This window comes from Guyanagaster necrorhizus (assembly GCF_019112545.1).
Source record: "Guyanagaster necrorhizus MCA 3950 unplaced genomic scaffold BT62scaffold_20, whole genome shotgun sequence".
In the NCBI taxonomy this organism is placed as follows: domain Eukaryota; kingdom Fungi; phylum Basidiomycota; class Agaricomycetes; order Agaricales; family Physalacriaceae; genus Guyanagaster; species Guyanagaster necrorhizus.
Genome location: NW_025064899.1, coordinates 668,548 through 683,700, shown reverse-complemented (window position 1 = coordinate 683,700; position 15,153 = coordinate 668,548). Strand labels below are relative to the sequence as shown.

General features: G+C 42.7%; 1 protein-coding gene across 1 annotated transcript; it reads left to right on the top strand.

Moving 5' to 3' along the window:
* Positions 1–1,284: 1,284 nt before the first annotated feature.
* BT62DRAFT_921595 (uncharacterized protein) lies at positions 1,285–2,753 on the top strand (the record flags this gene model as incomplete). The annotated part of the gene is made up of 9 exons (XM_043184324.1): positions 1,285–1,395; positions 1,491–1,576; positions 1,673–1,739; positions 1,985–2,200; positions 2,253–2,315; positions 2,369–2,392; positions 2,447–2,464; positions 2,516–2,536; positions 2,598–2,753. 9 exons carry the CDS (start codon positions 1,285–1,287, stop codon positions 2,751–2,753), a joined length of 762 nt encoding a protein of 253 aa, XP_043037459.1.
* Between the last annotated feature and the right edge of the window lie 12,400 nt (positions 2,754–15,153).

Sequence of the window (15,153 nt, the reverse complement as noted above, 5' to 3'; positions counted from 1 at the left end):
ATCTAGTTTGGAGGAAGGGTCAGAAGTGTCTCTACAGGCCTATAAGCACACCGTAAGCCCAAGTCCACTTCGTTTGATCATAACATTGGTACTTACACCTCTCTACAAGTGGTGGCAGAGCACTGAACTATCACACCATTACTAAACTGTAGGACATAATGCATGATGCCATATATCTAGAGGCTGGTCAAATAGATTGATCAAACACTGAGAGAGGGTATCCAAGAGATGATAAAACTGACTGTCTGTATCATATGGTTTATCCTTTCCCCAACATGCCAGCCATTGGGATGGATATAGATGAAGCCAACCATAGTATGCCGACAATTTGCAAGAATGAGGGAGAAGTCTTTTTGAACAAAGACACTGATGGGGAGTAATAAGATGTCCCACCATAGTGACATTTATATGGTCCTGGGCCACATATATGCCTTGAAAAGTGTCCAAATAGCTGCATTTTTTAAATAGATATATTGCAGAGATAATGAGAGAGGTTTCTAAATGAAACACCACCTGAACAGGTGCCTACTGTATCCTTCAAGCTTCAAGGCTCAAGTGATAAGTGGCCAGGGTCATCAGACAATCAGAATCCGAAGTGCTTGACTAATTTCAGGTTCTTCAACTGAACTAAAGACCTATTGCTAATCTAACAAGGCTCTCATCGAGAAACAGGTTCATTTAGGCACATTTACAGTCTGAATAGCAGCCATGTCATGTGAAGATACCCAAGTCTATGAGTCACAGCATCAAGCAGAATTGAGACAATTGCAAAACAGCATGTTTGGTAGGACTCCAGATAGCATCCACTCTGCAGCTTCTAGGAACCCACAGCTGAACACTTCAAGTTCCAGCTCCTAGTGAAATTGAGAGACTTCAATCTAATAGAAAATGGGCCGAACATCTGGTTATGGCTCAGGAGAGCAGTTCCAGTCCAGAAGTTCCACCCCACAGCACCTATCACATGAGGTTGTTTCATTTGTCAATCAAAGAATTTGTACTAACCCCCCAATCTTAATAAGATAGAGTTTTAATCTTTTAAAGGTGTGCCAAAGTTCATTAGTGACCCTCTTTATTGACCACCTTCCATGTGAGCGATCTATGACACATTTTGTATGGCCTAAGACAATACAAGAATGGTATGACAGATGCTGGAAGCTGGAGGGTAGTCAACCATATGACCTCTGGAAACCTGAGCCACTTTAAAAATTCTTTCAGGAACATAGTTACACATTGTGGGTAACTCTGTATGAATGGGGCTGAGGAGACTTGGACCACCATCATCTAATGCTAACTCTATCCAATGATGAACCTCATCACCCTGATGGTTTCACCTTCTTGACTCATTATCAATGCGAGCCTGGTATTATCATTTACAAACCAGACTTTGGCCAACTTGTATGTTTCAGTTTTTGTATTTTCACAGTTCAGTCTGCTTATTACAGAGTATTCAGAATAACATCCACTGTCTGGCATGCACCATTCATAATCAGGACATTCTCATTCACCTCATCAGTATCGATGGCAACACTACAGGAGATGAGCATTACAAAGCCCTCCAGCAGCTCTCCACAGGACAGTCTGCTTTTTGAGGAGACAATTATACTCTTCCTTTTTTGAATGAGCTTGAATTCAATAGACTTAGATTCATCATTTTCCCTCTGCTTTTCTTCAGTGCCACATACATGCCATGGTTCTACAACATAGCCAAGATACTGGATTATTTGATGCAGGTATTCAAGGTGCGATATCTATCAAGGCACTCCACAGTATAAGTGAACCCACCCCCTGCTCTTTTTTTCCAGGGCATCAAGTTCTGTCATGACAACTTGATTGCACATCTCATACATGCTATGCCATTGGTGGTCTATATTTCACTTATGATACCACAGGAGCTCGAAAGCAACCCGATGGGACTTTGGAACCTAATATCTCTGGGCTATTTTAGTCTCACTTTTCTATTTGATACTATATCAATGATTTCAAGACCGCAGTTTGTTTCGATGAAGACTCAGACCCTTCGAGCAGGAAACTCACTGGCCTATCTAATGAATATGTGGGTAGGGCTGGAGAATATGCTAGAGAATATGCTCTGGAAATGCTTGTCAATGAACCCTATTGTCCCTTTAAGGCAGATATGTGGTATCTAGGTCAGATGCTTAATGCTGACATGGATAGGGAAGTCAAAGGTTTCATAGAGAAGGTAGACTTCTTTTTAAATCATGGCAGTGATGTTCTGATACACTTCCGTGTAGCATCTCAAGGCCTTACATGAAGATTTTTTGTTTGATGACATGTTCAGAAAGTATTTTGCCCAGGTTGGCATAACATCTATTCTGTATTCAACCTAGCACTCTGATCTTTGCTCTAGAATACCATCCAGAGTGAACAAATTGTTAGTATTCCAAATTTTGATTTTCTATGATCTTCTGTTCTGATCTCAATTCAGATGCAAGCATTTGATGAGGTGCATAGTACTACCACTGTACAGCTGTCTTTTACATGATGACATTCTCAGTACATCGACAAAGTTAACGAGGTAATTGCTCAAGTTTCCACTTCATTGTCGGTAATGCTGAACATAAATTGCAGGTGAACAGATCATTCCTGAAGGCAACTTTGTGAATGGCAATCTTCCTCCTCACGATGATTGCTCAAATGCGGTTGTTGAATCTGGAACAAAGGCCGACAATGTTGCAACTTATGGATTCTGTCGTCAAAATGCGACACAGTTGTCTGGTGGCAGTATTGTCTGATTATATCAGTATTCAGCAGAGGGCGGTAGAGTGGGAGAAATGGTAGACCTTGTTCTATGCAATTGCAAGCTACTAGAATAGACTCATTCATTGCTCCAAAAATCTTTATTGCTTTGGATCTTTTCCCCTTGCTTTCTCTCCACATTGCAAAAACAGAATAAATGCTATTTATCCAAAGTTTACTTGCTCTCTATCCCCTTTGTGACTGCAAATGTTTTGTTTTTTTTCCCATCATTCACATCTCCATGCAGTGCCCTGGCTGCTTGGCATATGAGCACATCTGAGTAGACCATGATGCTTTTTAGGTCCATATATCTATGACCAGATCTGCCCAATCAATGGATGACTCACATGGTGGCCATGGGATCAGATCTATGACACAGGTGTTTGTTGGTCTGTCAATCACAGTAAACTACACCAAGCTGATGACAAAAGTACTAATGTATTGTCCACAAATGCTGTTTACCTAGAGAAGTCTGCATGCCCCAAGTCGATGTGTACACTAGGCAATACGAGGACATTTCTGCCACACAGGTGACATTCTCACAGGGATCCAGTCAGTTTCAGACAGAAGGAGTGAAATCCTGTCATATCAGTCCCCCTTATCTCTATGGATCAAGAAATGATGCAGGTGAAATTATCCTGAGGTGCTAAAGCTGTAAAGCTCCTGTCATGCCACAGCACTATCACTCCACTAGCAGTATTTTTGATATCTTATGACACTGGATAATATATACTTAACTCTTGTGAGCTATCTGAAGCAGCTCATTAAACAAGTCATTTGCAACATCTTGTGATCTGTGTATGACCTTTGTTCTCATAGACATTCAACAACAATCTGAATAGGCTTTCAGCAATTAATTGTTCACAGATCTTGAATTGAACTATCTAGAGACCACATTATAATCAGTGGTCTCTATCAAGCTGTGTCAGAGAACATCTGGATATTATACATATTGGACATTGTGCAGCATCTAATCAATGATAGAATACAGGCTTTCATGGCACTGAGTGTTCATTGGGCAAGATAACAAGCAAAGTATATCTTCATCCACAGGAATCCACAAGCTTTAGTGGTTGAGCTGGCATCTTGTGCTCATTTCCAAGAACAAATTGGAAGTTGGCTATAAGCTCTGAAGCTGCAGTTTGAATTGCAGTGTTCTGTAGAGCATTGTCAAAACAATGAACAAGAACTACAATTCAGAAAACTCATGATGGCTTTTATGTACTCCCTCTCACTGGTATACTGTGCAGATGATTGGATCAATTGGAAGGTGCACCTGAAATATAAATTGGTCACCAGGTACTCCCAAAAAGTCATTGAGAAAAAGTTCAATGGGCATAGGCCCAATCTAGTGACCCTCTATTTCTTCTGATCTATCCTTTTGAAGCTCTGTTGTCAGGACCTTGAACAAAGTGAACTCATTGTTGGTCTGATGCTTGACAGGAGAGTTTAAAGAAATATCAGTAACTAATCTACCACAACATGGTGAAGAGGTAGATTGCATGTGCAAGGTAGAAACTGATATGGCAGAGAACTATTCACTGATCACACTCACACCAACATACACACAACACTCTTAGTTTGTTGAGGGATTATAATGTGAAAAGAGTAGTAATAGCAATATAATTGTATTCTCAATGATCCACTGTATGCAAATCACAATAGTGCATGTATATATATCTGAGATCTCTCTAAGTCTCAAAGCTTTTTGTTTAAACAAGAGAGGCAATGAATGTTGCTGGGCCTCAAGGTAAGGTTACTGTACCACAATCTAAAACTTCAAAACACTTCCACAAAATCCTCAAAAAGTCCTAAGCACTGCTCAGATAAAACTCCAAAACTCTAACAAACACAATATATGATTTAAAGCTTTGTGCTCTAAGCAGAAACACTTCACAAACACATCCACAAGCACCAAAGGGTTTGAATCTCTATGCACAAGTTTACAAACTGATTATAGATTCATAGAGTTCAAATCTATATGATCCAAAGACACAAAAACACAATAAAACCCTGTCCACAGACTTAAAGGGTTCAAACCTCTGACAATCTGCAGAAATAACCAAAAAGTGAGCACTAATCAAGCCAAAGGGTTTGAACCTCTGCTGACTGTAGTGCCTCATGTCACAAATGTCTCAAAAACTCAAAAGAGTGCCCTTCAGACACTACTCTCTTATTTTCAGACTAAAGCACAATTCAAAACTATTTATTAACTCAGACTGAAATCCTGCAGAATCTTTTGATGTCTTCCACAGTTCTCAAATCACTCTTAATGATCTCAATAAAAGGTCTATTCTCTCATCTGAAGTTACAAACTAATCCCAGGAGCTGGAGCATAAGGCCTTTATGCTTTTATATTGCAACACTGGGGGGTCAGAAACTTGTATACTATCTTTACAATATGGTATTTGTTGGTGTGCAATTGTTTTAGGATTCACTGAGAGCCCAAGTGGTATCTTTGTTTACTGGCCTATTTAAAGTGCATCAATCAATGCACCTCTCTTTCTCTCAGTCTGTTTGCACTACAACATGTCAAGACTGAGTAAACTTTGTTTAGGTTCAGATTCTTACAGGTTATAGGTGTATTTCTTGAGCTCTGAAGCTGAGAGTAATGATCCAATACTACAACAAGTGCCTATCTATTTTTGACATTCTTCTGAATATCATTCATGGATTTTCTCTTTCATTGTTGGACTTGCAAGCCACTGAGCCATTAAGCCACTATGATCAACCCCCCTACTACACCACCAACTATAAGCTCTTCTCCCACTTCAAATCAAACTGCTCTTATCACTAATGCAACTAAACTATCTATCACTGTTGTCAGCATTCAAATGAACCTCTTTGATTGCAGTAATTTTGACAAAAAAGTCAACAATTGGCATAAATGGAGCAACACATTTCTAGGCTGCCTCACTATGTCTGGCAGCATCAACAGCCACATCAATAACACTCTTCTTTGCTCAGATAGGTCTAATGAGCCACAAGCCTATCAGAACTGGCAGATGAATGACTGTGCTATACTTTCTTTCATGAAGCTGAAGGCTGTTAAAGCTGAAAAGGATTTTCTGAGCAAGCATCAGTCAGCAAAAAATGCATGGAAAGCACTAAAGGAGCATCATGAACAGGAAGGATCAATCATCCAGATAAACTTAATTCAGAAAGCATTGAATATATGCTATTTACACTCTGAGTAGCTCTCTGTTATGATATCAAAGCTGACTGAGATCAATACTCACATATGGAACATAGAATTCCCCATGCCCAACTTATTCCTATGCATCCTCATGCTGAACACTCTTTCTGGGGAGCTTGCCTCTGTCTGAACTTCTATTGCTCAATTCATCAACTGTTCCACTAAGGATGTCCCTGTAACTTTGTCTTCCATCTGATATAACCTTGATACTCAGCAACAACTCTTTGATATGGACAATTCCAAGGTCTGTGACATTGCTCTAGCCACAATGATGAACAGAGCTTCAATTTCTGTGAAGCCAAAAGGAACTTTATTTCTAAATTCCTGCATAAACCTGAAATGTCCTTTCACCAATGGGACATACAATTTCATACTGCATCTCAGAAGAGAGAGACATGGAAGAAAAGTCAATTGAGAAATCTAAGGCAGCAAAACATCATAATCATGAGGCAAAGTGAGGAGGAGATAAAGGAAAGAAGCCAACACTGTCAGTTATTAAAGATGGATCTGAAAAAGTATACCTTTTCAATTCTATCTCAGGATCAGTGACTCCTGTAACATTGCCAGAACTCAATCTAAAGAAGAAAGAGTTCACCACACTTGCATCAGACATCATCACTCCAGGATTTCTTGACTCACTCTTCCCACTCTCAGAATCTGAAGCCATTGAATATGAAGAATGGCTTGTCTTTGAAAATGAAATCAAAGCAACTATAGACTGGAATGAGAGGAGAAGAGACTTGAACTTAGCTGCTATGATCACTATGCCACTGAGCCAAAAATCTTGCATCAGTATATCAATAGAAGAATATTCATACTTTCTGGACACTGCAGTGACTACTCACATCACTTCTGATCATTCAGAATTCTTGATGCTCAATCTTATTTCTCCCAAAGTTGTTTGAGACAGCAGAAGTTCTTTTATTGTGGTATATAGCATAGGCATGGTCAACCTCAAGGTAGCAAAGTGTTAAGCCCAAACTCCATGTGACTATCAACATGTGATAAACAGTTCAGAATCTCGCACTTTGGGTTAGACTGACTGAGTTCACTGATGTGTCAATAGAGGTGTGTGGCCAAGGCATTGCAAGTTGCTCAAGGTAGAATGGTAGAGAATAAACTTTAGTTTGAGACTGGAGTATTACAGCAAGAACTAAACTACTTAAATACTGTTCTGTTATTTGGCTATTAATAACTATTCACAAAAGATATTGTCTGTCATAGAGCTGTTACCCCTGCTGTTGCCAGGCTCTCCACAAAAGCTGTTGTCTTGTGGTTGTGCTGTTACTGCTGCACTGCAGTTGGAGGACAAAAGGGACATTGTCTCTCCCTTCACAGCACACAGCAACATGATAGGAGAGTGACTGACTGGGTTGCTGAGCTAAGCATTCCCATGGTCCTAAGTGCTAGCCTAAGCACCCTGACTAAGCAGAGATAGGGGTCATTTCCAAGGAAAAAGAAAAGAAAATAGGAAAAATTGTAACATTACCTCCTCCTTAAGACCATTGTCCCGATGGTTAAGTTAGGGAAGTCTTTCCTGCCAGAAGGAGGTGGGTGATCTGCTGGACCTCTTGTCACTTCCATGGCAGGCTTCAAATGAGTTGAAGGGGTGGTACATTGCTCTTTGCTGTATGTTCCCACCATTTCTGGCTTGTCCATTGCAGGATCATCTTCATTGTTCTCTGTAACATGTCCTCTGCTGTCGGCAGGTTGGTTGATGTGTATCTGGCTAGATATCATCTCCATTTCTGTTGTCACCACATCTGTTTTTGCAGATATAATGTTGAACATGACCCCCTTTGTGTCCAATCTGTTGATTTTGTGTTCATAGTCCCGAATCATGTCCTCTGCATTCATGTGTTTCTCATTGACCCATTGGTTTGATTCTGGTCCATATCCTTTCCAGCTGACTAGGTAGTCAACAGTTGTTTTCATGCCTCCCTCTCATGCTTTAACTTTTTGGGTTTTGTGGTTTAGAACTTCATTGATTTCATAGTGTTCTTTATCATCAATGAGTTCTGGTGGTGGTGGAGGTGGTTTTTCTTGGTTTGGAAAGGCTGGTGCCACATATGGTGTCAAAAGTGTCTCATTGAAGATGTTATAAATTTTCCATGTTATTGACAGTTGCAGTTTGTACATGGATTTGCTGATTTTGGTAATAATTTTGAATGGGCCTGTCTGTTTATCTGCCAGTTTCTGTTTTGGCCTTGGTAGATGAAGGTTTGTAGTATCCAACCAAACTCTGTTGTTGGTTGAATATTCATATGTGGCTCATCGGTGTTTATCATATTGTTTCTTTATTATTGAAGTGGCCTTCTCAAGAGCAATTTTGGTCTCCTCATGGATTTTTGCCATTGTTGTTGCAAAGTCCTTTGATGCTGGTGTGGTTGTGTGAACCTGTCCTGTTTGCACAACTGGTGGGTTCTGTCCGTAGTTCATGAAGAATGGTGTTTTACCTGTTGCTGCATGAAGTCTGTTGTGTTGGAATGCTGCCAATGCTAGCCATTCTGTCCAATCATCTTGCCGGTAGCTGATGAAAAGTCTAAGGTACTTTTCAATTTCTTGGTTGGCCCATTCTGTTTGGCCGTCTGTCTGTGGGTAGTATGCTGTAGAGACATTTCTCTTGATATTGAGGAGTCAGTACAAATTGTCCAAGAATTTGGAGACGAATTGTGGTCCTCTGTCTGAAATCACTACCTGAGGCATGCCATACTTTGCATAAACCTCATCTCATAGTATCTTTGCCCATCACTCAGATGTCAACTCTGTGGAGCAGGTGATCAGAATGATTGCCTTCAAGAAGTGATTGACTATGATAATGATGGCATCATAGCCATCACTTTTGGGTAGTCCAGTTATCATATCCACTGAGATATGGGTCCATGGTGACAAAGAGACCTCATTTGGGTGGAGTGGTGCTGCCTGGGGTTTCATTGAGGATTTGCCCCTTTGGCAAGTCTCATAAGCCTTGACATATTGGATGATATCATGGTCCATTTTGGGCCACCAATATTCCCTTAAGACTAATTCCTTTGTTTTAGCAATCCCTGGATGTCCAGCAGTCACATGATCATGACAGGTGGCTATAATGTCACCCCACAGTCTTTGATCCCTTGAGATATAGATTCGTCCATTGTAGCAGATCAGTCCCCCTTCCTTTTTTAGCCCTTGCTCATGGTTTAGCAATGGGATGATTCTCTGATCTCACTTGTGGGGGTCCCGAGTGACACTTTTGATGCATTTGTGCATCTCTTCTTCTGTTGGCATGATCATTGCTCAAAAGTGTTCCAGCCATAGTAATATGACCTCCTTGTTGTTGTCTCCTCCCTGGTTGTGGTCCGCCCTGTGGCTGAGCAAATCAGCCTTCTTGTTTGCTGTCCCAGCCTTGTGATGCAGTGTGTAGTCATATTTGGATAGTTCTGTAACCCATCTGGCTTGTCTGCGATTAAGCTTTTGGGGCTGTTGGAAATATTGTAGGTTTTGATGATCGGTCCAGATTTCAAATGTCTGATTGGCTCCAATGAGGTAATGCCACCATTCGGCAAGGGCAAGCATTATAGCTAGGAGTTCCTTGTCATAGATTTCGTAGTTGCGCTCAGTTACTGTGAGGGCTTTTGACATAAAGGTGACAGGTCATCACTTGCCATCTTGTTCTTGTGAAAGTACAGCTCCAATCGTGCCTTCACTGGAGTCAGCTTCTATTCTGAATCTCCTGTCCTGGCTGGATATTGCCAGGATGACATCCTCAGCTAATTGGCGTTTAAGGTCATCAAATGCTGCCCATTGGGAAATTCCTCAGCTCCATGGGGAATTTCTGGTTAATTGCATCATTGGTCAGATGATTTTGCTGTAATCTCAGATAAATCACCAGTAGAAGTTGGTGAATCCAAGGAATGATTGTAATTCCTTCTTTTTTGTTGGTTCCAGCCATTCAGTTACTCTTGTGACCTTGATAGGGTCCATTCTGATGCTCTCTTTGCTGATAATGACTCTGAGGTATTCTGTTTCCAATACCTCAAATTTGCATTTCTTGGTCTTGAGGAAGAGTCAGTGCTTCCTCATGAGTGATAGCACTTGTCATACTATTTTTCAGTGTTCCTCCTTGGTTTTGGACATGATGAGAATGTCATCCAGGTAGATCATCACCTTTCCTGTAGCAATGAGATCTTTGAAGATGTCATTCATTATCCATTGGAAGGTGGCCAGTGAGTTAGTTAGTCCGAAGAATATAACCATCAGTTTGAACAACCTTCAGTTAGTTTGAAAAGCAGCCTTCCATTCGTTGCCTTCCTTGATACATACATTGTTGTATCCCCACCGAATGTCCAGTTTGGTGTAATATTTAGCACCCTGGAGTTTGTCCATCAGTTCTGCGATCAATGAAAGTGGATAGCAGTTTTTGATCATCATTTTATTGAGCTTCCAATAATCTTGTACTGGTCAGAGCTTCCCATCCTTCTTTTTGACAAAAAAGAAGGGGGATGCCATCAGTGACTTTGATGGCTGGATCCTTCCACTAGATAAGTTTTCTTCGAGAAACTTGTCTAGCTCTTGTTGCTCATTGTTGCCTAGTGGATAACACTTGCAATCCAGGTTGGCATTAGCATTAGGGGTTAGTTCAATGGCATGGTCCCAGGGTTTCACATCGGGTAGTTCATCGAAACTTTCCTTTTCGAATAAATTCCAATAGTCACATGCCCACTCAGATACCATTTCTTCAAATGTCCTCTCCCCTTTTCCAGCATTGGCCTTTGCCACTAGGTTGTTAGCATGATGTACTGCCCAAATGCTAATGGCCCTTTGTAGATTGATGGTGAGAATAGTTTCACCATCTTCCATTTCTTCATCCCATCGATCCTTGGGATCTTCATCTGGTAGTTCGAATGGAATCTTCTGGCATTAACATCGAGCAAAAATGATGTGTCCAGTCTTCCAATTGATCAGTGGGTTGTGTCTGATCAGCCAATCATGACCAAGGAATATTTTCTTTGTCTCTAGATCAGTTACTGCTAAATCAATCTGTTCTGAATGATCACCGATAGTGAGTCTAAGCTCTATGTATTCAGTAATCGATCTGGCTTGGTTTTTTGTCTCATCTGCATTGTAGACTGGGATAGGTGCTGCTGTTGCCTGAGTGGGCAACTGATGCTTGTTGATGAAAGCCCAGTTGATGCTACTTCCCATGCAGCTGCTGTCAATCAAAGCAGTGACTGCATGGGTTGATCGGGATGTTAATGTCTTGATCTGTGCTTTGGTTAGTAAATCCTTTCCTGGGGATTTAGCTCATTGGATGAATTTTCGTGGTCCATGTAGTTCATCAAGCCATTCCAAGACCCAACATTGTTCTGTGGTCTTTATCCCAGTGATCATTTCATTGATCACTTCTTCGGCTTGGGTCTTATGTACCCAGTTCTTGAGTACTGCCTTTGCTGCTGCTTCATTCTTGGCATCCTTGATGGCTTGCCAAGTCCATTTGGTATCAAATGGCTTGAGCCACATCATGGGACTCTCTGCCCCTGTTTGGCCTGGAGGCAGTTGAGTCTGTTTTACTTTGTTAGCTTGAGAAATTGTTGATGATGATGCACCTTTGGGGCTCTCTGCCTCTGTTTGGCTCTTCGTTGGCACTTGAGTTGTAGGAGTTGGTTCCTTAGGTGATTCTGAATGGTGGATAATAGGGTTGGGTATATTCAAATGCACACATAATTTAAACATAGAGGATGGTACTACAGAGAGTAAAATGTCAGCCTGTCCAGCAGTTTGTGACCCACTATCTGTTTCTTTGGCCGAGTCAGCAGAATCGCTCACTGCTTGGCCTCACCTTTTCCCTTCTCAGGCTTGTCATCTGGCCTGAGGTCTTCATCTTCCTTCATTAGCTTGGCAATCTACACCTGAATATCTTCTTGAGTGTGTTTGTTCTTCTTCTGAGGACAGTTTCATACCATGTGGCCCTTCTGGCCACAATTGAAACACTTCCCCCTCTTCTTGAGGTGATCCACATCCATTGGCTGACCCATTCCAGTAAACATGGTGCCTGTACCAGTTTGCTTCATGCCATAAGAAGTTGGGGTCAAGCTGCCAGGCTTGGTGGACGCAGTTGCACTGGGGGTGAAGGGTTTCAGGCCCTGTCTCTGACTTTGATGGCCATATGCCAAGGTAGTTGCTTCTGCCTTCTGTTGTTGCCACTCCTTATACATGGTAATGATTTGGCCCTTCCATTTATTATAGCTGATAGGAATGTCCTGGCTGATATCTGAAATAGTTATGAGGTAATGGAATGGTAATCTCATTTTCATGTATTCAACCATTCATCTGGTATCAGTGATGTCCTCCCAGACCCCTGCGAGTGTGCCAAGCTGCTCTAATTCATCGAAGTATTCAGTGGTCAGTTTCTCAGCCATCTTGAACTCCTTCATCTTCTGTTTATAGACTTTTTGTACAGCAGGGTCCATGAATTTATCCCTGATCATCTGTTTGAAGACTGGCCATGCAGGGTATCAGTGATGGTCCCTGATGGTGGACCAGAATGTGGGGGCAATCAGAACCCACCACATTTTGGCCTTGTCCACCATGTGGGTGACAGCAAAAGTCATTTTGTACATGTCAGTGAGAAAATATGAGGCAAACACCTGGAAATATTGGTCACAGTCAACCAGGAAGCAGTTGATGTCATTGGATACCTCTTGGAAGGAGCAGGGTTTGGTGCAGAGGATTGGTTTTACTTGGAGGATCTGAGCATTAGCATCAAGGGTGGGCATCAGGTTTAGAAGTTCACTATGGGGTGGTTGTGCTCATCCACTTGGAGGCCCTGAGAATGAGTGGAGGGATCCATCATCGGCAATGGGACTTCCTAGTTTTGGGGCCTCTTTTTGCATGATCCTCCCATTCCTGATGGTCCAGCCTTGGGCAAGTGCTTCAGGGTCATCTTTGGTTGAGGGAGGTGGTTCAGGTGCAGTTTTCCCACTACTCTTGGCTTCGTCTGGAGATGGCTGTTCAGCAAATGGTCATGGGAAAGGCAGCAGCCTCTATAAGCTGGGATGTTGCCAGTCTGCCTGTGGTCAGCTCCTAGTGAGCCGGGATGCCATGCTGCAAATGGCCAATGTGGTGAATGAGTATTGGGAAGATGCTGTTCAGATTGATGATGCTGTGTCTGTCATTTTGGATGGCATTACACTCAGCATCCACATTCTTAGTGCTATTCTTCTGCCATATTTTGGCTTGTATGGTGGCAGTGGTCCCATCTGGTAATGCAAATATCTTTGATTAAAGTTAGAAATGGCCTGCTCAGTGGCCGCATACTGTAAAATCTCCTCTTTTTCAATGAAATCAGCGAAAGTATACCTTTGTCCTAGGGATGATCTTAGCCAGAGATTGTCCTTCCATAATTCAGTTACCTGCTCTTGGTACAACCGAATAAACTCCTCCTCTTGTGCCTTATATGCCTCCCATTGTAATTCCTCTTCTGTCAGCAGTTTGAATTTTTCTTTCCAGCTAGAGAGCAGATCCCTGCCCTCTCGGCTGGGGTCCATCTCCTCAGCCTCATCATCTGCATTGGTTGCCTTCTCACCCTCGAGGAGGGAACTGCCAGGCAGGTTATAGATTATTGGCTTGGTCGGACTGGAGTTGCATACTGGATCCAGCATCATTAGGTCCAGGGTGAGGAGCAGGCTGTTGTTTGGGCTGCTCTGGTGACTCCTCAATGCTTGTTGCTGCTCCTGATGCCATTGCTCTGTGATACTGATGGAAGTTTCTGTAAAACTTTGGGTTGAGGAAAAGGGCTGCAAAAGCCCCATCGAGGAACTTCTTGAGATGGCCAGTGGGGTCGATACCCTCATTGTCTCCCCCAATGGTGCCTCTCTCAGCTGAGATTCCATCTCCTCAGACTGAGATGTCCTCCATCTCTGCAATGGTATCGGTCCCATAAGATAATGGGCGGTTGTCATCGAGATAGAGCTGGGTCTCTTCTTGGTAGTCTGCCCAGGGATTGGACTCAGTGATAGGAGTGGTAGGTTCCCTGAAGGGCAAGTCGGGGGTGGTGGTTCCAACATAGTTTGTGGTCCTGCTACCTTCCTCACCTCTTCTGCGCTCCTCTGCTGCTCATGCCTGGAGATACCTCCCGAAGAGGATGTTCTCCCTCGTAATCTCATTGTCGATACATGCCTGGTCCTGCCTGTACTCGGGAAGATCTTGGGCACATCATACTGGGTTCTCTCTCGAGGGGTCCATGACGAAAGAGCTGGTTGGTTGTGTTCTACTTGGAACCACTCATATGCTTTCTGCTCAGCTAGTATTACTGCTAACTGGGCGGCACTCTATCCTGTCAGCCTCAGCAGCAGTGGCTCACCACCAGTGGCACTCATTGCTGTTGTCATTCCAATAGGGGTCATCTTGGCCATCAATACTTCTGTTTTGGACTGACAGGGTGTGTTGAGACCTACTGCCCCTAGGACTTCCAGTCCCTTGAGCCATCTGTGAGGCATCCAGGGAGTCTCTAGCATGGTGCCCAATGCTGGTGCTAGGGCTGGGAGTTGTTGTCCTAGTTGCTGTGATGCTGTGCTGGGGGGATAGGATGGGGGTGTCGGGTCTAGGTCATTGAAACCCTGCAGCTCAAGGGTTTTCAGGGTTTCAGATGACTGCTGTTGGGGGGTCATGGAGAGTATGTGTGCTGCTGCTGACACTGCTCCTCTTCTTCTTCCCTAGAATGCCCTTGAGCCAAGCTCCCAGAGATGCTTTTGGAGTCTGTTCCTTCTGTGGCTCAGAAGGATTGTTGAGCAGAGGCAGGGATGTCATGGAGAGGGAGGTCTGGTGTGACATTTCAGAGGATAGTTCAAATACATTGGAATTCGTGATAGTGCCTGATTGTCCAAGCTACAATTGATTGGTGTCCATAGCACAGCTGTATGATCACCAATAGACTGATCAAGATTCCTATGATAAAAGCCAAAAGTTCAAAGAACTCATGGGTAAAGTTTGGATCAGAAGGGTTAAGGGCAGAGGGCATTCAGTTCCTCAGCACAATTAGGCTTGAGGAAGAGAATGAGAAGTCTCAAACTAATTGTTAAGCCCAAACTCCATGTGACTATCAACACATGATAAACAGTTCAGAACCTCGCACTTTGGGTTAGACTGACTGAGTTCACTGATGTGTCAATAGAGGTGTGTGGCCAAGGCATTGCAAGTTGCTCAAGGTAGAATGGTAGAGA